The sequence below is a fragment of the Narcine bancroftii genome, chromosome 10 (genome assembly GCF_036971445.1).
Source record: "Narcine bancroftii isolate sNarBan1 chromosome 10, sNarBan1.hap1, whole genome shotgun sequence".
In the NCBI taxonomy this organism is placed as follows: Eukaryota; Metazoa; Chordata; class Chondrichthyes; order Torpediniformes; family Narcinidae; genus Narcine; species Narcine bancroftii.
In genome coordinates, this window is record NC_091478.1 from 11,921,753 (window position 1) to 11,945,976 (window position 24,224).

Sequence of the window (24,224 nt, forward strand, 5' to 3'; positions counted from 1 at the left end):
AATGACTCATCGGGTTATACCCAAATTCTCGTTAAATTGGGATGCGTAAAATCAGGGTTTCACTGTACCTTGCTCTGGACTGACAAGCAAAAAATGGCAAGGTATCCTTTTCTCAATTTTTTAACATTAATGAAACAATTAATAGAATTCTTAATATGCAGAAATGCTCAGTTGGGCAATAAGTAAATATGTTTAGCACTTTGATACCCATATTTATTGACAAGCTAAACAGTTTGGCTATTATTGGGGGAAAAAAAAGTTATAAATTTCTCAAAGTTTTTGGGATAACTGTAATCATGAAAACGACTATCCCTCGATCCAAAATGTCCAGCCACAATCAGGAACAAAATAAAAAGCAATTCAACTGGAAGAAACATATTGCTATGACATATTGTCGAAGCAATTCAATTACCGTTGACTGTTTGGTAAAATAATAATCAAAATATACATTTTAAAATTATACATCAGTTATTGTAAACAAATTCCACATTTCCAAATATTCCTGAATAGGAAACCATCAGGGAAAGTTATTTGAATTATTAATGTTCGTATCATTAAATGCAATGCCTTATAAATAAAATAGTAATTCTCTTCATGACTAGTAGGGATTATTCTCAGTAATGAAATATTAATTCAAAACAACTAAAAGTGTAAAATACAAATGGTTTACCTTAAAATTCAACTTACTTTGGTTTTTCATTAGTGATGAGGATTTTCACTTTGTTGAAAGCTTTCTTGGCACCAGTTCCTGCTAGTTTTGTGTGGGCAGGGCTTGAATGAGGACTTGATATATAAACCTTCTTTCCTGAGCTGCTGGGTGGTTTGGATGGTGAAAAGTCTGAGATAAATACTATACCTTCACTGGTCAGTACTGAAATAGGAAATTACGGTAAATATTTTGCTGCTTTAAAAAAGTTTGGAAAAAGGTTTATGTCAAAAAAAACTTTCTCCCTTGAATCTATAGTTGTTTTATCCTAAAATAATGATGAGCGAGAATAACAAGAGATCTACATATAAAAATAAATGTGAACCACAGAAGTATTTCACCTTAGAATCATTAAAAAAATTATAACAAAATAGAGGGGCCATTCAGCCCATTATATCACGTATTAAAAAGAACTGGAAAATATAGAATAGAACAGGACCTTTATCTCAACCAGTCCATGTTGACCAATTTGGGATTCTGGGCTAATCCCATTTTCCTGCATTTGGTCCATATCTCTCAAACCCTGTGCTATCCATGAATTTGCCCAAATGGCTCTTGAATGTTGTTATTGTACCCGCTTCTACAATCTCCTTTGACAGCCCATTCCAGAGAAGTACCATTCTCTGAGAAAAGAAATGGCATATTAGTTGCCTTCTAAATTATTCCCCTCTCACCTTAAATCTATGCCCTCTAGTCCTAGAAGGCTCTAGAGGTGGTCATAGTTGACGTGTGGTAGTGGGGACAAATGTTCTTCATGCCGTGCATCTCAAATAGCCTCTAACAACCAAGTCCTTCACGTATGGCATAGTTCTTATGCCCGGCGGAGCAGTTCTCACTGACAGGAGAAGGGGCAAAGGCAGGCCACTCGCACCTTGAAATCAGATTGGACTCATTAACCACGGATGGTAACTCAACTAGGAGAGGGAAAACTCCGATTTCAAACCTCCGCTGCCTTGTGGCTATACCAACTCACGGGAGCAAACCCTGAGGAAAAATCCAGAGTCAGAATCCTGAAGGTGGCTGACAGCCGTACCCAGCACCAGCTCAGCAACTCCTGTGATGCTGCTGGCACCAAGCTGTATCGACTCTCATCGTTCCTTTGGACCTGTCATTAGCATGGAGAAAGGGGGTCCCACTGTACGGGCAACAGAGACAGACAGCTCTCCATATCAACTCTACCCTGAAGAAGCCACCCCATCAGACACATGCAGCATCTGTGGCAGAGCCTGCCATTCCAGGATCCATCTCAATTGCCATAGACAATGATGCTCAACAAACCCGTGACTACCAGAAATTCAGTACCCATTGTCAACCACGACTGACAGAGACCATACAAGTCCTAGAACCATTTACCATGGGGAAAAAGACTGTGAGCATTCACTTTATCCATGACCCTCATGCATTTTCTTTATACCTCCATAAGTTCACCTCTACCCTCCTTTGCTTGAGATAAAAAAATACCCAGCCTATCCAACTTTCTCTGTAATTTAGCCCCTTCTGTACCAGCAGCATCTTGGTGTATCTCCTCTGAACCCCTTCCATTTTACTGATGTCCTTCCAATAGCTGGGTGACCAGAACTGCAAACAACTTTAAAAGTTTGCCTACACCCTTGAAGATCAAGTCATTAATGGTCATCTAAAAGAGTAATGTTCCATGCTTGAATCACCAGGCATGTTACCCTCTGAGAAACAGTCATTAGTTATAATTGCCTTCCCTTTTTTAAAATTTCATGGTCAATTCTGCCACAAGCTTTATATGTGGTTCTTATCAAATATTATCCAAGTCTTATATATACACACTCCAAACACTGTACTCTAATAAACCAAGTTCCACTGATTTACTTATTTGCAGCCAACAATACATGGATAACAATTCTTCTGAACATATTTTGCAAAGTCCTCCTTCTTTTCCCTTAACTATCTCTATCATGTTCTCCTCTTACCAATATTTGTTTAAAGTTTGCTATCTACATTTTCTTTCTGTTTAGTTGCCTATAAAATACAGCAAGTAGCTCTTTACCTCCTTAATTGTTCAATATGATTTTTAGATTACTGCTTCAAACAGATATTAACTGTCCCTTGCACCATAAAAACCAGCTATTCTAAAAAAATAAACATGGTTGCATCAGTAATTGACCTTCTGCCAGGACACTTTGTACTTATTTACACAAGTGTATAAAGCTCTGCCACCACGTGTATAAAGCTCTGCCACCACGTGTATAAAGCTCTGCCACCACGTGTATAAAGCTCTGCCACCACGTGTATAAAGCTCTGCCACCACGTGTATAAAGCTCTGCCACCACGTGTATAAAGCTCTGCCACCACGTGTATAAAGCTCTGCCACCACGTGTATAAAGCTCTGCCACCACGTGTATAAAGCTCTGCCACCACGTGTATAAAGCTCTGCCACCACGTGTATAAAGCTCTGCCACCACGTGTATAAAGCTCTGCCACCACGTGTATAAAGCTCTGCCACCACGTGTATAAAGCTCTGCCACCACGTGTATAAAGCTCTGCCACCACGTGTATAAAGCTCTGCCACCACGTGTATAAAGCTCTGCCACCACGTGTATAAAGCTCTGCCACCACGTGTATAAAGCTCTGCCACCACGTGTATAAAGCTCTGCCACCACGTGTATAAAGCTCTGCCACCACGTGTATAAAGCTCTGCCACCACGTGTATAAAGCTCTGCCACCACGTGTATAAAGCTCTGCCACCACGTGTATAAAGCTCTGCCACCACGTGTATAAAGCTCTGCCACCACGTGTATAAAGCTCTGCCACCACGTGTATAAAGCTCTGCCACCACGTGTATAAAGCTCTGCCACCACGTGTATAAAGCTCTGCCACCACGTGTATAAAGCTCTGCCACCCAGCCTTGAAGCTCTCTTGACTTTAGGAACTGTCGGAGCTCCTCTTTCTCATATTATATACAGTACAACATGGGATTGGCTTTGAAAGGGTCCAGGCTGTCGATCTACCAATAAAGTTTACAATATCTGAACCAAAAACTAGTGACTAAAATCCATACAAATTAAATGGTATTAATTCAAAGTACCTATTGTAGATTTGTCAAACTTCCTCTCAATCCATGTAGTTAACTATTTTGTGGTAACCCAAAAAAATGGTCAAAGAAGCATAAAATCAGCACAATTTTCTGATTCAGTTCCGTTTCAAATCTAAAGTTGTACAGCTTTCAAATGTTGAGTTTGCACTAACACAAGGCATAGTTCAACAAATGTCCTCATTTACACCATCACAAAAGTTACACGATTGGTCATAGGAGTGAAAATAGTTACAGAAATTCAACAGACAGAATGCTGGCAGGAAGGTATTGGAAATTGGGAATGCTCAATGATATACAGTTGTGACCCAGAGGTTGGGGAAGGTATTGAGACTAGAGCGATAAAAATGGTCCTATTTCTTTCTATAAACTTCATTCTTAACCCTTTGGACACCAGTCATTTTTTTTTAACCTTTCATAATATACAGTCTGGACTGGGTCCATGGGTAAACTAAAGTATGTACACTAGTTCAAACCAGCTGGTGAATGGGTATAAAACTGGCCCTGGAAAATGAGGACAAGGAATATAGGCGTTTGTTAGTGGTACCTGAAAACCAGGACACAAAATATATGCCCTTGTTGGTAGTCCCTGAAAACAGGGACATGGAGTCCAAAGGGTTTGTGGGGTTGTGAATGAAAACATATTTGGCATAGTTGAGCAGAGTGTTGATGTTTGCAAGGAGGGTGAGGTCAGAGAGTCATTTGATTTCACCCTCCTTGCAAACAGCACTCTGCACAATAAACTGAATTTTTAAATTTTTAGACAGCACAGTAACAGGCCCTTTCGACCCTCGAGCCTATGTCGCCCAAATACACCCACTTGACCTAAAACCCAGTATGTTTTTGAAGGGTGGAAGGAAACTGGAGCACCTGGAAGAAACCCATGCAGACAGGTAGAGAATGTACAAACTCCTTCCAGGCAGCACCAGATTCAAATCTAAATCGCTGGTGCTGTCATGGTGTTGTACTAACCGCTACGGTTACCCTAATGTGCAAAATAAAATGCAACGACTTGCATGAGCTTTAAGCCTTTCATCTGAAAGGCCAGCTTCTAAGTTCATAGCAATTTCACGGGCAAGAAAGGGGTGAAGAGTACTCTGGCATGGGATGAATTGCTCTGGCCTGAAAATGACCTCCAAGTACAAGAGTTTGGCCATTCTTGTTCCAAAATCATTCTGACAAAATTATATTTGAGCTTTCCTTTTTCAATTTTTTTTTTCCATTGTAAAGAGATGTCTTTTATAGTCTAAACTTACAATATGAATAATTTATAGGTTTTACAGGTTTTCCTGCTGGCCCTGCGAAATGTTTATAATTGAATTTCAGAATCAGTACTTCAAATACCTAAATTATTCAAAATACACAGTATATCTTGGCAACAATGGTAAAGACAGTTCAAGGTCATACCAAAACAAATTTGCAGCATAATTCTTCTAAGGTCCCAAGAAAGGGATTCTCACTATAATTATTTAGAGCTTAAAATATAATTCTTACTGTGAATTTCTAGACTGCTGCAGACGACATACATTGATGGTTGTTTTACTGAAATCACTGCGACCAAGCATCAGAAAGTTAATCCATGAAAACATCACATTAGTTTAATTTTGCAGTGCCAAATGAGCCATGCTTATGGCAGACCACACAGGATCAAGTTAAATCAACTTACATGCCAGATGAGAGAGCTCAAAAGGGTCAAATGAAAAGGAGAGAATGTTTTCTGCATAACTTTTCTTCCATAATTTTGTACCAGTATCTGCATTCCAAAGAACAATGTAGTTTGGTGGATGAACTGCCAACAGGAGGTCCCGGGAGGCATCCTGATTCCACAGCCATTCCATGTCTATTAAATAAAATAGGAAAGTGCAAATATCAGGAACAATGTCCCTCTGCATTGAGAACAAGAATTTGAGTTTTACAGTAATATATAATTTACTTATTTTTTTATTTAGACATATAGCATGGTAACAGGCCATTTGGCCCACGAGTCCATGCCATCCAATTTCTCCCCAATTAACCTACATCCCCAGTACATTTTTGAACAGTGGGAGGAAACTGGAGCCCCCAGAGTAAACCCATGCAGTCATGGGCAGAACGTACAAATTCCTTACAGTCAAGGTATCTGGAAAAAACTAATTATCAGATCTAGGGTTACAAAGTTATTTAAATATTACCATTCAACCTATAAATTCTGATTAATTCCAGATCAGTTCCCCTCTGCTAACAATGGAAATTAACACAGAGCAGATTTAACCATCCTTCTAATGGTTTAGTAAATGAAGGATTCTATTACTAAGTTTTAAATCAGAACTTCGCAATGCAAATTATTTTCCAAGTGAGGGATTTAAAATGTACAAATGTAATGCTTTTAATTATTTTTAAAAGCTGATTTGCTTTGGTTTGTAAACTAATATCTAAAGCAAACATGAGTCAGAGTTAATAATACTGTAGATCCAATCATAATTTCCCCCACTTCCAAAACATTTCAGGGAAAATTGTGTTAGAAAATTGTTAGCTATTATTGGGAGATTAAAACTAAACAGCATCTGCCTACTGAAGAAATATAATTATTACAACATTATTCGGAAATGAATTGATTTTTTTTTCAATATACTATATAATACTTCCAAGTTACTTTGCCATTACTCTGGAAGATCAAAGCCCTGAACTAGAACAGGTCTTTTAGTAATAGCTTGCTATTTTGGGAATGTTCGACTTCAACATTTTAAAGTTCTCTGATGCCCGAATGCATGACAGACCTTGCACATTTTAAACCCTTCAAAGTAAAACTCTGAAAATCCAGCACCACCATGATTTTGATGGTATCAGACAAACAGATTTTCTGGACCACTGAATGTTATTCCCAATAATAACCAACATACTTTGATTATTTTTTTAATGTTACACATTAGTATAATAAATTTTGCAGTCTACCTGCCCATCCGGGTTAAATGGAGCAGGAAACATACATGTATTCTGGACCCCAGCTCAGGCCACAAACCCACCCACTTACTGGACTCCCAATGTTCTGGAGTCAAACCCAGCTTAAGTTCCATTCACAACCCATAGTCTGGACCACGTTTGGAAGAATAAAAGGTCATTTTATGAACAAAACTGATAGGGTTCTCTGAACTCCTAACACGATCTACACACCCCACTTGCATTCTGGACCACAACTCGTGTTCTGAATGAGTCAGCCAAATGCTGAACCATCAGGTTTTCCAAACAACTGGATTCTGGATTATCAGAGTATTGATATACATTTAAAAACATTTCAATAAGCAAGAGATAGATGGTCCACAATCTGAGCAGACTGGGTCTATGCAGTTAAAAAGAAAGTTTTGCATTTATATGCCTCTTTTAAGACCCAAGAACATCCTAAACCACCTTACAGCCAAGCCCAATTACTGTTGTTACAAAGAGTGAATGAGTAGGACATGCAGAAATTAATGGTCAGGATATAAAATGCCAGTTACTTTGCAACCATGGCTGTGAAATAAGATCCAGAAAATACTGCAAGATATTTTTAGATGAGATAGAATAGATGGATTTAAAAGTTAGACAGTAAATAGAAATTATTTTAGCTCAGAAATAAAATAAATGAAAAAAGTTCTCATGGCGCCAAGAAAGAAAACATTTGTGGTATTTGCATATTGGTCCCCAACCAGGAATGAATTTTTAAGGCACAATGTACCTCTGGAAATTAGAGGAGCATGCAACAAGGGTATTAAAATCTAAATAAATATACCAAATAAATGAGGGAAGTTGGAGGTACATACAACAGGGATAATGCAGTAATCATGCCAGACTTTATATATAGATTAGGAAAATCAATTTACATGATTGTTGCAAAACTAATTGCAGTGTGTGTGTGAGTGGTGAGGAGAAGGCAAAGACAATTTGGGGGATTACAGATAGATGGGTATGAATAGACTAGGACATGACAGATATACAGGGTGGTAAAATGTAAGGTCAACCATCTTGACAGAACAAATTTATTTTAAACTGATGAGATGTTGGTGTTTTCAAGGACTTGGATAACTTTGTACATGTATCACTGAAAGCTAATAATTTCAAGTTTCGGAGACAATTAAATCAAAATGAAAAGTTACTTTATTGGAAGATTTGAAGTTGAGGTGACTTGAATCCAAATAAGATAGCATATGGAATATTATAAACAAGTCTATTCTCCCCACCAAAGGAAGAACATACTTCTATGAAGGGGAATAATGAAGATTCACCAGAATGATTCCTGAAATGGAAGGTTTGCGAGTCAAAGCAGATTAAGCTTCTCAAGCTTGAAAGAATGAATTGGCTTAACACTTAACAGGGGAGATGCACAGTCAAGGTTGCCTGAACTAGATGTTACCGAATCAAAATAAAGGGTTACCCGCTCAGAGCAATGGTGCAACAGTTGGTGCTTCTTTCTCCCAGCTCCAGAAACCCAGGTTTGATCCTAATAATGGCTGTTGGCCTGCATGGATTTTGTATGTTCTTTGATTTATGGATTTTTATTTCCAGGCGCTCAATTTTTTTCCAAATCCCAAAATTGTGATGATATGTTAATTGGCTACAGTAAAATACCCTTACATTTAATGGTAAAATAATCAAAGTAGAATTAATGAGCATGTGAAAGAACATTTGTAGAAGAATGCAGAAATAAGATGAGAGGAAATTGGATTATTCTGCTAGGAGCTGGCATGCCTGAATGACCTCATTTGTGTCATAATTTGCAAGGTGAAAAGACAAGTATTGCAATTGATGACCCAAGATACACTCAGTTGCTGAGTATATTCAAGAGAGATTAATAATTTTTAGGTGTTAAGGGAAATGAAGAGATATGGTATCGAATGGCAGAGCAGATACAAAGGGCTGGATGGTCTTATGCTCTAATGCAGGGCTTCCCAAACTTTTTAGCTCATGGAACCCTTTTGGGGAGCACTTGGAAATCGCAGAACCGCAATCATCAATTTACAGTTTAAAAGACCTGATGTAAGAAAGTCAATAAACTCACCAGTAGTGGATAAACTACCACCCAGACAACAGTCAGTTTTAGTAAGGTCCCCCTGACCTTGCCCCTCACTCCCCGCCACCCTTGGCTCCTTCCGCTGAGATGAGGTGCATTCTTGCCATGGGGTTTCTGGGTATTTCTGGCAGCCATGAAAATGGCCACTGCGCTGTTTAGTGTTCTGTGATGTTTGCCTCAGTCACTTTTCAAAAGACCAAGCACCCCAAGTTTCCTGAGTTTGGTTTGGCTCCCCCCCACGACTGCCATCTTGTCTCCCCCCCAACCCCCACCAAATCAAATTGAATTAAAGACAGAAGTAAAAAGTAGTTTAAAGAAAAATAAGGTAGATCATTATTACTCCCTGTCATTTCTTCTACAGAACCCCTATGCCTTTCCACTGAACTCGGTTTGGGAAATGTAATTCCAGGAGGGTGGCACAAAATGCTCCAACAAATGTGTATGGGCAAGGTAACAAGTTTTAGTGATGTTGATTAGCCAACAGGTGTTCAACATTACTGCCCTGACCTTATTTTTAATGTTGTGCCAGTCGTGATCTCCTCTCTCATTCAAAAGGATGATGGAACTTCAAATCTGCATCATATTCAAAAAATGGCTCCTCCTTCAGTGGTGAAGAGTTTATGTGCCTATTCTGTGCTCAACTTTTTGGAATAGGGCGAAACGTGTAAAATTCAGACTTAAGTTGTGAAAGTGCTACCAAATCAGGCCACAGAAGCATATATACAATTCAATCTTTACCTTGAATGGGTTTGGTGTACTCCTGAATCTCGCATCGGGCTGCTCCTGTAGCTACATCCCAAACAATTATCTTTCCTGTGGTATCTGCTGATGCCAAGCGCAGAGAATAAGGAGAACCAATGTTATGGTGATAATTTTCCCTTGCCCATTTTACCTGTGAAAATTAAAGTAGCCCTTGAAATTAGAAAAAAAAACAGGAAACTGTTAAAATTGTACATTTGAAGCAATTTGTGATGTTCTGTATACTTAATCCTTCAGCAGAATTCAATCTAGACTTTTCAGATGCTCGTTTGTTCAGGTGCCTTGCCATTCAGTGTGGGCGATGATGGCTCTCCCCCCATCACTGTCTCTGAATTGTAGTTGTTGCCTCCCCTCTTTCTAATCCTGATGTTAATCCATCTCTCATTTTCATTCTACATCTGCCTCTGCTTCTTTTTCCTTCCAGCTTTCCAGTTGTAACTAAATGTTCTAATGTATCACTTCACATGATGTGTCCAAATAATTTTGATGGCTGTTTTCTTTTAAGTAATATAATAGAAACAACACAACTTTCCTCAACCCACTGGGGTGGCTGTATAACTTGAAGATAATATCAAGGGATATGGGGGAAAAGGCCAGAATTGGGACGAGATGTGAGAACAATTTAGCTCGGGATGGAGCGGCAGAGCAGACTCGATGGGCCGAGTGGCTTGCCTTTGTTCTTTTATCTTGTGAAAATATGTTTTGTTTTTGTTCTTTGTAGAACATTTTTGTCTGTTATCCTGCCTGTACATGATATGCATAGCTTTCTTCTGAGAAACTACATCTCTGCTACATTGATTCTTTTTTCTATTGCATTTGCATTGGTCCATAACTCGCAGCCATACATCAATGTAGGAAAAATGTAGCAGCTGTGAGTTCTAAGGTGGACGTCAATTGCTACTTTCTTGTTCATTAGAATGGTTCTCATTTCTATAAATGCTGTTTTTGCCATTGTTATTCTTGTTTTTATGTCTATTTTGTATTTGCCATCAGATGGTACCCATGATCCAAGGTACTTGAAGCTGTGAACTTGTTTCATGATTTAATTTCCCAATACGATTCTACAATTTGGAATATCAGGTTTCTTTGATATTTCCATTACTTCAGTTTTCAGATGTTAGTAGCTCCTAAACAAACAACTCAGAAATCAGAATAAAACAATATACATACTTCCCCTTTAATTCAGTTAGTGAAAATATCTCAAGAAACATCCGACTGTTTGGTTCCATTCAGAAAGCATGAAGAGGCTTCAAAGTGCTTTCACTAATTCAAGATTTTCAAACCATACAAATCCAGGTTATCAAGAAGCCTACGGAAAAATACTGAGGATTCCATAGGTACTGGTTTAATACTTGCAGACGACATCTTATGTTCATTTGGAAAGCATGTAATTAGCCTCTGGCGACAGTGCTATCTTTCAACTAAGCCGACAACATTCTTGAAATCATGGGTATAGTAGCACCAAGAATTAAATTAAACCTAGATGGGAATTTTTATGACTTTATTACAGATTATCCTAAAGCAAAATTAACTCCATAATTTTATGCTCCCTTCCATGATTTGACTACAAGTTAGAAACAAAAAAAATCTCATATAGAACAAGCCAAAAAATTTTAAAACAGAATAATGCTGCTATGAATTTCAGAGGATTATCTTGCAAGTTGATGGCTTAATTTCTCTTACAGGGTAGTTGACCAATTCAGATACACTGTTCATGCAAGTTACGCAACAGCTCTTGAGGCATTTAACACCCATATTTTGCACAAGGAAAAGTGAGGCAGTAAGAATTTTTTGCAAAGCACCCTGATGAAATCCTACCAAGCACAAAAGCTACACATTTAATTCCTAAGATTTGGCTTGTACTCTAAAAAGGTACAAAAATAACAATATTCTTACAGCACAGAAAAGAGGCCCTTTTGGTCCTTCTAGACTGTGCCAAACTATTATTGTCTAGTTCCACTAACCTGCATCCAGTTCATAGCCCTCTGTACCCCTCCCATCCATATAGCTGTCCAAATTTTTCTTGCATGTGAAAATTGAGCCTGCATTCACCACTTCAGCTGAAGAAATTCCTCCTACTCTTAACCCATGTTCTCTGATTTGTGCCTCACCTAACCTCAGTGGAAAAAGCCTAATTGCATTTACTCTAAATGTATCCCTCATAATTTTGTATACCTCTACCAAATCTCCCTTCGTTCTTTTATGCTCCAGGGAATAGAGTCCTAACCTGATTAACCTTTTCCTATAACTCAGTTTCTGAAGTCCTGGCAACATCCTAGTAAATTTTCTCTGTACTCTTTCAATCTTAGACCTGAAAACAAACCTCACTGCACCAACTTTATCATTGTCAAAGGATACACAGTATTGAATTATAAAAATAGGAAAGACATTTTAGAATCAGTGCTTCTAAACCAATAAATTGCCATCACATAAAAATCAAAAGTAGCATGCAGATGCTGGAAATCTAATCCAAAAAAAATAGAAAGTGTTTGAAAAATTCATAAGATCAGGCACTGTGGAAAGAGGTACAGGTTAAAAATTCTTAATGATAATTATCAAAGGATCTCAGAGTTAAGATTTCAGGTTAAAGAAACTTTGCCAGTCCTCATGATAGGCTTCTGAATTAAAATGTTAAATCTGTTTCACTTTTTACAGGTATTCCCTGACATGTTCAGTATTTTCCAGTAAAAATACAAAATGCTGGAGAAGCTTAGCAGGTTAAACAGTGCCCTTTATGTAGTAAAGGCAAAGATCCATAAATGCCATTTCTAGTTTGAACCCTTCACCAAATTATTTTCACTAAATCCCTTCATCAAAGCATCAAAGTATGCTCAGTATTTCCAGATTTTTTGGTTTTAAAATTTGTTCACTTCTCTTGATTTAGTGAGATCAAATATTGCCCAGTTACCAGTAACTTAGAAGTATCCTTTTGGTTTCATCTATGGAAAATGGATGATCTTTGGCTCACTCCAAAATACAAACAAAACTAACATATTACAGGTATGTTGCGTTGCTCAAATACATCCTTTCTTGGGTGTGGAGATCACACACTTCTCCAGATGAAATCTCATCAAGGCCCTGTACAATTTCAATAAGATTTACTTACTCCCTATAACTAAACCTATTCATGATAAAGGCCAACATATCATTTGCCTTCCTAACCTTGACCGTTGGTAACAGGCACACATTAAGTCACTTTGAATATCAATGCTTCCAAACAATAAAAATTCAAGAGATACAGTTCAGCAATGGTAAAGTTAATTTTCTATATCAGATAAATTGCAAGGGTCAAAACTGATTATGCTTCTACTAAACTTTCACGCATATTTAAATGAACAAATTCTAATGTTCACTGTTTGCATTTCTGTACCAGTGTTAACAAAATAACATTTAAAGATGCTTCATGCTATCAAGAAAAAAATTGATATTGAACCACAGTAGGACATGTGGCCCAAGTGTTCTCTAAAATATATTATCTGGGATACCAGAAGGTTAATATATGAGTAGCATTTGATGGTTCTGGGCCTATACTCGTTGGGGTTTAGAAGGATGAGGGAGGATCTCTCAAATCTATCGAATATTAAAATCCTGAATAAAGGTGACATGGAAGGATGTCTCCAGTCATGGGAGAGTCTTGGACCAGAGGGCACACTTTGGAACAGAAATGAGAAGACATTTCTAAAGCCAGAGGGTGGTGAATCTGTGGAATTCATTGCCACAAATGGCTGTGGAGGCCAAGTCACTGGGTTTATTTAAAGTGAAGTTGGATAGGTTCTTGAATAGAAAGGGTGTCATAAAGGTTATGGGGAGAAGGCAGGAGAATGGGTTGAGAGGAAAAATATATCAGCTATGAGTGCAGAGTAGACGATGGACTGATTAATTCTGCTACTACATGTTATGGTTTGGAGAAGCACCTTTTGGACAAACAGTGTTAATGACTCAAAAAATATTTTATACTTTTGGTGTCTTTCCAGAGACCAAACCTGTTTGCCCTTTCCACATAGGCCACAACCTTTTCATTCCTGGTTTCATCCTCAGGAGCCTTCTCTTGTGCCCCAATCTCTTATTTGTAATGCAGTGTCCAATTCTATGCAGATTAATTCAAAACTGCTCTACATAAAGTTCAATACAACACTAGCCCAATTTATCTACTTTTTAATTTATTCTCTGGAGATGAATGAAGAATAATGCTTTGTTTGCTTTCTTTAAAAAAATGTCACTGTTAACCTATATTGCTATTTTTAGTCATTTGTGCTTGTGTATAGCTATTCCTAAGTTTACAAAAGTGATGCATTCCTAAAAATGTTTTGTTAAGCAAAATTTTGTAAGTTTAAAAAGTTGAGTGAAACTCACTGCTGCTATCAGGAAAGAGGAAAAGGAGCCATACAAAACTCGAACCACAGGTTCAGAAGCAGATGCAACCCCTCAATCATCAGGTGGCTAAACAACAACCTCGATCATTTAAGGACATTTACTTTGCACAATATTTATTACTGAATTTTTTTTGTCATTTTCTCTATCAGTTTTATTTACATTTCTTTCTTTTTTTTTTAAATCTTTTGTACATATTTTCTTTTTTCTTGAACACAGTTTACAGTTACCAATAAGTAGAAATTCTGCCTGGCCCACAGAAAAAAAGAATGTCTTGCATATACTCTGACAATAAATTTGAGCTTTTATTATGAATGTGCAATTTAATGTGTGCTACAAAGTGACCAATTAGGATTACCTTCACAACATTTGCTTTATGCCCTTCCAGAACCTGAATTGTCTGCGAAGTGCTCGGATCAATGACCAAAACGAGCGAATGGCAGCCATGGGCAATTAATCTTTGCCAACCCCTGGAAGAAAACAATGCAGTTAAGAATTTAAAACCAGAAAACAAAGTGTAATAATTCAATTTCAGAACAAGAAAGAGCAATGCAATGTTATTTTAAAGAACTAGTTCCAAATCAACTGCTCATTCAATGTAATTACTTAATGCAACTGTTTTATTATTTGTATTCAAATTGGGGTCATTGCTTGAAAGAGTAACATTTATGATATGTGAAAGAAGATGGAAAGGAGGCTTCACTGAGTAGAGAGATTGAAGAACTAGGGTCCATGTTACAGGATAAAGAGTCACCAATTTAAGTGGAGACAGAAAATAATTTCTTCTCTCAGAAGTTGAACTTCTCCAAACCACAAAGTTGTAAATGCTAAATCAACAAGTATAATGCAGACAAAGATCTAAATCAACAGTAATGAGCAATAAGAAAGTGGAGCTGAGCTTTAGATCAGTTTAAACACAATCGCACTGAATGATGGAGCAGGTTTGAGGAGCTATTTGGTCTACTCTTGTGTTTTTATGGCCTCAATTGATATTGTGAAGATAGCAGCATGACATACAACCCTGAGATTATTTTTCCTGTAGGCAGGCTGAATTTCTGCTGATTACTGGTGCAAAAAAAAGTTGGTACATTTGGACTAATAACCTTAATTTGAGTATTATTCAATGATTACCGGTATTTCTTCAGGCTACGTAGCATTTCTTTGGCTTGGCTTCGCGGACGAAGATTTATGGAGGGGGTAAAAAGTCCACGTCAGCTGCAGGCTCGTTTGTGGCTGACAAGTCCGATGCGGGACAGGCAGACACGATTGCAGCGGTTGCAGGGGAAAATTGGTTGGTTGGGGTTGGGTGTTGGGTTTTTCCTCCTTTGCCTTTTGTCAGTGAGGTGGGCTCTGCGGTCTTCTTCAAAGGAGGTTGCTGCCCGCCAAACTGTGAGGCGCCAAGATGCACGGTTTGAGGCGTTATCAGCCCACTGGCGGTGGTCAATGTGGCAGGCACCAAGAGATTTCTTTAGGCAGTCCTTGTACCTTTTCTTTGGTGCACCTCTGTCACGGTGGCCAGTGGAGAGCTCGCCATATAACACGATCTTGGGAAGGCGATGGTCCACCATTCTGGAGACGTGACCCACCCAGCGCAGCTGGATCTTCAGCAGCGTGGACTCGATGCTGTCGACCTCTGCCATCTCGAGTACTTCGACGTTAGGGATGAAAGCGCTCCAATGGATGTTGAGGATGGAGCGGAGACAACGCTGGTGGAAGCGTTCTAGGAGCCGTAGGTGGTGCCGGTAGAGGACCCATGATTCGGAGCCGAACAGGAGTGTGGGTATGACAACGGCTCTGTATACGCTTATCTTTGTGAGGTTTTTCAGTTGGTTGTTTTTCCAGACTCTTTTGTGTAGTCTTCCAAAGGCGCTATTTGCCTTGGCGAGTCTGTTGTCTATCTCATTGTCGATCCTTGCATCTGATGAAAATGCAGCCGAGATAGGTAAACTGGTTGACCGTTTTGAGTTTTGTGTGCCCGATGGAGATGTGGGGGGGCTGGTAGTCATGGTGGGGAGCTGGCTGATGGAGGACCTCAGTTTTCTTCAGGCTGACTTCCAGGCCAAACATTTTGGCAGTTACTAGGGTTCAAAATGCCCAAGTGATCTTCTTCTAAGATTTTGTTTCCGGGTCTCTTCTGAACCCGATTTCATATCAAATTCTACCCATTTAATTTACCAACTTTTTTCAGTTTAGTTCATCATCCTTAACTTCAGTTTTAGATGCAACCTTGATGATGAACCTATTGAAGTCCCAAGTGTTCTGTTTCACTGAGAACAATGTGGACAGCTCATAGAGTACAACTCCGATTATCCAAAATGGTCAGGACCGGGTCTATTTCAGATAAACTATTTTTTTCCAGTGAACTGGTCATTTTTGAAAAACAGCCCAGTAGCAACACAAATCACTTCTAACAGTGTTCAGCCAACAACAACAAGGAAAGGCTTTTTAAGCATTAAAATGTTTAATTCTCACCAAAAAAAAAAATGCTGGCCACCATCAATCACGACACCTCCCCGCCAAGGCCCCACTGCTGCCAGGAGCCCAACATCCCCACTCCTGCCCGGGAGCCCGACGTCCCTGGTCAGTTTGGCTCCAAAAAAATTTCAGATAAATGAGGATTTCTGACTTTGGCTAATCGGAGTCGTATGTGTTTTCAGCACATTTGGTTTTAAAATGAGAGTCCAGGTCTCACAATGCCAGACATCATTTTAGCACGTTCTGTAAGTGCATTACCTGGCCCAACACTCTGAAACAACTTTCGATATTCTAAATCCAAGGAAGAAAATTATTCCAATGCTTTGCGTTATATCTGTTTCTTCCACTTAATCATCTTAACTGGTAGCAGTTACCTTACTTGGGGTTCTGTAATTCATTACTTCATGCAAGTCCATTTGCACTGATTATTTATTTAATAGGTTATTGGCAAATGTATCAACTTTCAAAATGACTGAGAATTAAATTATTCAGAAACTGGTATCTTCAAGTCACATGGCATCTGTTGTGTAAGATTAATATAGTTAGGAATGTTATATTTGATTTGAATTGGGCACATTGTACAGTGCAAATGACTAACAACAAAATGGTCCCGATCCTTCGCATAAGCCTTTAAAACAGTGATTCTCAACCTTCCTTTTCCATTCGCATACCACTTTAAGTAATCCCTATGCCATCGGTCCTCTGTGATTACCAAGGGATTGCTTAAGGTGGTATGTGAGTGGAAAAAGGTTGCAAACCACTGCTTTAAAACTATTTTTGTTAATGTACACCTTTGCTTTGAAAAAAATCACACTAATTCTGATTGTCCAGATTAAAATGATCAGAAATCTGAAAGAATAAAGCAATATAATATCATTTACATGAATAGTCAGATACACACTCCAGGTTCAAACTTGATTCCCCTGAAATAACAAGTCATTAAGTCTCAAAATAATCTAAAACTTTTAGCTGTAAAGTCGTATTATTATCTTTAAAATAATCTTAGGATCAATTTTAGCCAAAAATAACATTAACTCTTTGAAGTCTAGCCATTTTTGACCTTTCATAATATATACTCTGGTCTGGATCCATGGGTAAACTACAGTAAGAACACCAGTACAAATGAGCTGGTGGTTAGGTATAAAACCATTCCTGGAAAACAGGGACATGGAGTATATGCACTTATTGGTAGTCCCTGAAAACTGGGACACAGAGTCCAGGGTTAACTTCCAATTCCATCTGCTATGATACAAACAGCAGCTGGTTAGCAAGTAGTAATGAGTACTAAAATCTGCCAGGATTTTAAAGAGTCATCTCAGTTAAGAGAATTCTGCTTTGACTGTGCCCCAATGCATAAATTAGTGTTAATTAAAGAATTCAATAATCATGTTTAACATTCCTGATCAAATTCAAATGGGAAAATATCACTATATAGCCCCTTTCACATCGCTGCTAAAAGACAGAATTAACTGCCTTTTAACTACTTTTCCTACCTGTATAAACGCAATGAAGGTGGAATGAGGGGTGTCATTTTCATCCCATATCTGGTACTACCAAGGTAGGTGGTATCAGAGCCGATGCATTTTGTAACAGCTTTCTGTCTAAAAGACTGACCCACCCTGCTGGGTCCAGGACAGGAAAAGGCTGTGACCTCTTGATGACGTTTAATATGTGCAACCTGTCACTCACAAAGGGCGGGGAGGGGAGAGTGGTAGCAAGGGATGATCTCCCCCCCTCCCCCAACAGTTCGCCACCAGCCCCGACACTGATCAATGAACTGTGAAGATATCAGATTGCTAACTACATCCATTGCAAACAAACGAGGTATGACTGGACCTGGCATCAGTGGCACACATTAAGGCATTAAGGTGTCTGGCTCCAAAGTAATGCGAGGAAACATCCTCTGTTTCAAGCTTACATGTAAAACCAAGGAAGATATGGTTTGAATATCCCAGATAGTTACCTGTTCAGCAGTCTCCTGAACAATGATTATTTCACATATGATGAGCCTGTCACACATTATCATTGTTTCCAACATGTACAAAGCACGATACATTTTGATTTTGGGAGACTGTCCTGTCTGATCACCCCAAATGAATAACTGCATTGAAATTGAACAAATGGACCATGTAGGCCCTGATTTGGCCTCTAAGTAGCTATTCACCCAACATATCAATTCTGTAAATGTAAGGATGTATTAAGAAAATACTAGGATATTCAAATCACAAAAGTGGCACAATGAACATGTCCAACATGTGGGAATCCAACAACCTTACACTGACATCCAATGCACCTATTGAATCATTTGCTATCAACATCTTTGGAGTCTTCTAGAGTACAGTTTTTTTTTGTAAAGGTACTACTGATAAGTAGAAATTCTGTGCGGTCCAAGGGAAAAGAACCTCAGGGTTGTATGTGATATCATGTTTGTACTCTGACAATAAATTTGAACATTGAATTACAAAAAAAAACACATCTTTAGAATCTAGGTTATCAAACATGTTTATCTTTAAGCTATGGTTCATTGGGTTCTCTCAAAATGTAGCAGTGGCAAACTTAATTCAAGTAACATGCCGGTTTAATTACCATTAATAAACATCAGTTCAGAGTTTGAAGCATCAAAGCAACTGGATAAATAAAAACTTAATAAAATGTATCAATTTAGACAGAAAACACATCCCATAAAGAATGGAAATTTGCAAATGTTTTCTGTAGTGGTCTTATTTTTTGTGCACCAAAGAAAGCAGAAGCTAGATATTGAACAAAATATACATTTGCTTTTTTTTTTAAATACCGTATCAGTTGGCCAAAGTACAGTTTCAGCCTCCATTTATCAAGAACATAACACGTTTGTGTTTACAGTGTATCACGATGAAACTATGGGAGGAGAGGAGCATTTGATAGTGGAGAAATTGGTATCAGGGTGAGGAAGAGAGAGGTAGAGCAAGAGAGTTTATTCCAGACAATATCATCTCGATTTGAATCGCAGAAGAGCAGAAACATGCACATATCCCAATGGACAAAAAGGAACAAATTAGTAGCATGGTGAGGTATCCAACAACTTCTGTTATCACTGAGCCAACATAAATTAAACTATCTATGGATACTCCAAATGTAATTTGATGTAACGTTTCCTTTTCCCTCTTTGTCTAAAGTTCTGCATTTTCTGATACTATTATTTAGGATGAATTGCACAGAAAGCAAAACTTTCAAAGGATAAATGGCCCCTACACTGAATTTGGACAGCATATATTTTTGGGAATTAAACAAGAAAGCTTGCAGACACTGTTGGCCCTTTCAAACTGCTGTGTAAAGTGGGGTTAACAGGGCAGTTTAGTTTATCACCCCAGTTACGCAGCAGTATGAAGGGATCCAACCGGGTCAACCCCGTCGGAACTCAACCAGGACCCTGACCTATCTCAGAGGTAGTCAGCGAACCCAGTTAAACTTACCTAGGTCAAGTCCAAGGCCGATTTGAAAATGAAAAATGGACGACCCGTTATTCCAATGACATCAGCGCTTGAGCGCGTGCACCACTGGGCAGCCAGCATCTGAGCATCCAGTGAGTGTGTGATGTGTCAATTGTGGAGGCGGAATTCCCTTAAACCACTGGGTTGGCAATTTAATGGGTAGATCCCCCTGTGATTTGAAAGGTCCTTCTAACACCTTTCCCCCAGTAATCACAGCTGGATCCCAGGAGGGCTACCCAGGTGTTGCATTAGAAAGGGCTATTGATTGTAGTGCAATACCTAAACTTGGCAGAACGGAAGTAAAGGGTAACCAATGTTTTAGGGCCTTTGTCAAGGTAAAAGCAAAAAAAAAGACAGGCATCTGAATAAAATGGTGAAGGAAGGGGCAGGGGAGAATTAAAGGCTAACAGCTAAGAAGATAAGGTGGGAGGGTAGAAGACAAAAAAAAAAGTTGAGGTGATAGGAGGAGGAGGAGGAGGAGGAGGTAGCTCTCCGACTGAAGAGCAAATGAAAGGAGGTGGGGAGCTAGAGGAAAGACTTGGTGAGGGGGGGGGGGGGCGAAGAGGTCTAATGAAAACTGGAAGTCAATGTTAATGCCATCTGGTTGGAGGGAACCCAGATGAAATATTAGGTGTTGTTCCTCCAATTTGTGGGTAGCATCTGTGTGGCAGTACATGAGGCCATGGATAGATGTCAGTGTGCAAATGGTGTGTCTAATTGAAATGGTTGGCCACTGGGAGGCCCCAGTTATTGCAGTGGACAGAGCAAGTGTGCTCAATGAAATGAGCACAAGGGGAGCACTGGATGCAGTAGGTGATCCCTACAGATCCACAAGTGAAGTGCAGCTTCACTTGGAAGGATTGTTTCGGCCTCAAATGGTGGCAAGGGAGGAAGTCTTGCGGTCACAGTAGCCTCTTTCAGGTGGCCAGAATACCCAACAGTAAAGCCGCCTATTCTACCCCAACGCGGCTGCTGGGTGGCCACCTGAAAGTGGAGAACCCAGCCAGGAGGAACACTTACTTAACCCTCCTCCTGTAGGTCTATTCTCCATTGCAGCTGAAAGCAGCAGTGGGACTACGGCCACAGTACATACTCCACAGGAACCGGCATTCGCTTGGACACGGCTCTCCTTCAGCCGGCACGTTCAAGTGACAGAAAGGCGTCTTCTCCACGGCCACCTGAACATCCCAGCTGGACGCCCCTAGCCGCATCTGCCGGCGCATTATCTGCGGCTGAGCACCTGAAAGCGGCTAGTGAAAGGTACCAAGGGGGAATTAGTGGGAAAGGATGAGTGGGCGAGGAAGTCCCAGAGGCTGCAGTCCCAGCAGAAACCAGAGAGGGGAAGGTGTGTCTGGTGGTGTGATCATGGCAGAAATTGTGGAGAATAATACGTTGGATGCAAGGCTAATGGAGTGGTAAGTGAGGGGAATCTGTCCTTGGTGCATCTTGGGGTGGGGGGGTATCAGCTCGACATGCAGGAAATAGAGGAAGTGAGGGCTGAGTTGATGTTGTAGAGAGGAAGCCATGTTTTCTGAAGATCACATACTGGGAGCAGATGAGACAGAAGCAGATGAATTGAGGAAAAGGATTAGAATCCTTTAAGGAGACAGGGTGTGAAGGGGAACAGTCATGGTACGTAGAAAATACCTGTAAAGCGTTTGCCTCTTGATAGATCAGAACCTCCCTTACATCTCTTCACACCGTATCCCTTGTAAAGGTTCTCAATGAGGCATGCAAAGCATTGTATTGTGGCTGAGGATTTCTGTTGTCTCTGGGGCATAAACGGGAAATGTTAACGAGAATTAAAGATAGTGGTTTTCAAACTACACTTACATTCCACCTTAAGCAATCCCTATGCCATAGGCGCTCTGCGATTCGGAAGGGATTGCCTAAGGTGGCATGCGAGTGGAAAGAAAAAGGTTTGGAAACCTCTGTTTTAATTGTGCCTCGTTGACTCATTAGGCGCACGGTTTCAGAACTCCAAAGGAAATGGGCCATCAAGCAGTGGTTCTCAACCTTCCCTTCCCACCTTAAGCATAGGGATGACTTAAAGTGGAATGTGAGTTTGGTTTTGGGGGGGGGGGGGGGGGGGCAGCTTGACAACCACTGCTTTAAATCATTTACTTCTACTGTTCCTTCCCTCGGGTACAAAACCTATCCAGCAACTGCATCCAAATTAACTTCTGGAGCCTGGGCAGCAGCTGCTCAGTGGAGTCTGTCTGAGTGTTTGGTGGTGGGGGGTGGGGGGTGGTGGGGGGTGGGGGGTGGGGGGTGGTGGGGGGTGGGGGGTGGGGGGTGGTGGGGGGTGGGGGGTGGGGGGGGTGGGGGGGGTGGGGGGTGGAGAATATTCATCTGTGAAGATAACCACGTATATCAAGCCGTTCCGACACAAACCAAGTGACTCAAGAGGGCGGCGAGGGAGCTGACAGGGAGGGGGGTGGAGGCGAAGCCTGCTCCTCCTGTGTGGGACGTGACCCCCCGGCCTGGGGCCTGGGGCCTGGGCCCAGGGAGGGCCCGGCTGCCTCGACTCACCAGTCCGCTGCCCCTCTGTTCTGCCCGCTCAGCGTCCCCGTTAACGTCCTGGCGGACAGCTTGATGTTCACCGACAGCACCATCCTGGCTCCCCCTTCCCCCGCTCCCGAGGAGACCCGACCTCCTTCCCCCACCCCCCCTTCGGCCCCTTCACGCAGGCAGGTGCCGACTTCCGGGGCTGCCGTGGAAACCGGAAGCGAGTGGGCGGGCGGTCTCCTCGCCGGCCATCCCGGCACTGGCCGCCGGGCCACGGGGGGCGCTGTTTCCACCTTGGCCTGCTCCGCTTGCTGGATGCAGGAAGTGACCCCTGCTGGAGAGTGCCTTTGGGAGACAGGGGTTGGCAATCCATTGCATCAGATCTTGGTCCTTAATGTTTTTAAGTAAAAGCAACAAAAAAAAATGCAAATGCTGGAGATGTAAAATGAAAACACAAAATGCTGAAATAATCAGTTGGTGTGAGCCATTTGCACAGTTGTGCTCTCATCTACATTATGTCGATAAGTGACCTTCCGCCAGCCTCCACGTTCCACAGAACATCCTGCATAATTTGGGTCACCTTCAACGAGCTGTTGCATCCTTCTCCTTCCCCTGTCATCCTTCTATAGGGACTGTGCGTTCTGGGAGGGCCATCATCCACTCCCATTCTTATACAGTAGAAGTCCAAAACTACGGATGCCAACATTTCAGAGTAGCTGAGAATCTGGGCTTTTTGGAAACTCTCAAACTTTTTAAATTTAGCGGGGTTTTTTTTTGTGGGTGGGTATTGACTTCATTTTTCTTTAAAACTGCTCGTTTTGATAAATGAACCATGCTGTATTTGCTAATGAATTAACCATCAAAATTTACCTGTTCACCTCTTCTTACTTCTGCTTAAATTTGAATTTTAAAAGTTCTGCCGGAGAATTGGAAAATCCATTCCCAGAGCAGGCCGGATTTTCAGACAGACTGAACATCTATCGCTGGCAACCTTCAAGAGATGCGACACCTACCCTCTTAACTCAAAGGCTCCACCATCGAGGGAGCCAAATGTTCTTTTCAGGGGAAGCAACTTTTGACGCCCTGGATAAACAGGAGCCTATCAATCTCTGTCTTAAATACACCCAATGACCTGGCCTCCACAACTTCCACTTCCAATTTATTGCACTGCAAAAGCATCAAATGCCACTAGCGAAATATTCATTTTTGTCAACAAAAAAAAAATTAGGAAGAGGGAGGGGCAGAGTGCTTGAAAAGGTAGTGTCATCTATCAGTAAGTTTCCCTTGAGAAAGTAGTGCTCATTGATCAAGGGTGGACTGAATGAGGATTTCCTCTTCTCAAGAATATTAGTGGAAATTTACAACCATCTAGTCCCTGATGCAGGGTCTCAACTAGAAAGATCTACCACCTCTTTGCCTCCCCAGGTGCTGCCTGACCCATTAAATTCTTCCAGCAGTTCATGATTGAATCCATTATTTTTGTGGTTATCATTACCGAGAAGGCAAATTTCAGACCATTTACTTAATTTAAAAGTCACAGCTGCCGCAGTGAGATGAGTTCAGTTTTTATTTCAGGCCTCCTACCCAATAGATGAGTCAATTATCCACAGCAAGGCCTCTGGATCAATAACCTGTGTTTTTTTTAAACTAAAATCCCAACCCTGAGAAAATTGTTTATTAAGGTTACCTGCAGCCTGATGGGCACAGCAAGGTAAAAATGCTCAACGAATTTAATTTTAAAAAAAATTTAGACATACAGCATGTTATCAGGCCCTTTCAGCCCACAAGCCAGTGCTGACCAATTACCCCAATTGACCAAGAATTTCTGGTATGTTTTGAATTTAAATC

The 24,224-nt window shown here is 40.5% G+C and overlaps 1 protein-coding gene across 2 annotated transcripts in view; it reads right to left on the bottom strand.

Moving 5' to 3' along the window:
- Positions 1-22,514, bottom strand: part of wdr11 (WD repeat domain 11) — a 79,378-nt gene extending 56,864 nt beyond the window's left edge. Inside the window, exons 1-5 of one of the 2 annotated variants that reach the window (XM_069899853.1) lie at positions 22,401-22,514; positions 14,282-14,393; positions 9,532-9,685; positions 5,437-5,610; positions 688-871 (exon numbers count right to left, since the gene is read on the bottom strand). In XM_069899853.1, coding sequence (XP_069755954.1) covers positions 688-871; positions 5,437-5,610; positions 9,532-9,685; positions 14,282-14,393; positions 22,401-22,483 — 707 coding nt within the window. In that variant the 5' untranslated portion in view covers positions 22,484-22,514. Of the gene's footprint in view, positions 1-687; positions 872-5,436; positions 5,611-9,531; positions 9,686-14,281; positions 14,394-17,891; positions 17,945-22,400 lie in introns of those variants that run through there. The other variant, XM_069899854.1, reaches the window with a different exon arrangement.
- Between the last annotated feature and the right edge of the window lie 1,710 nt (positions 22,515-24,224).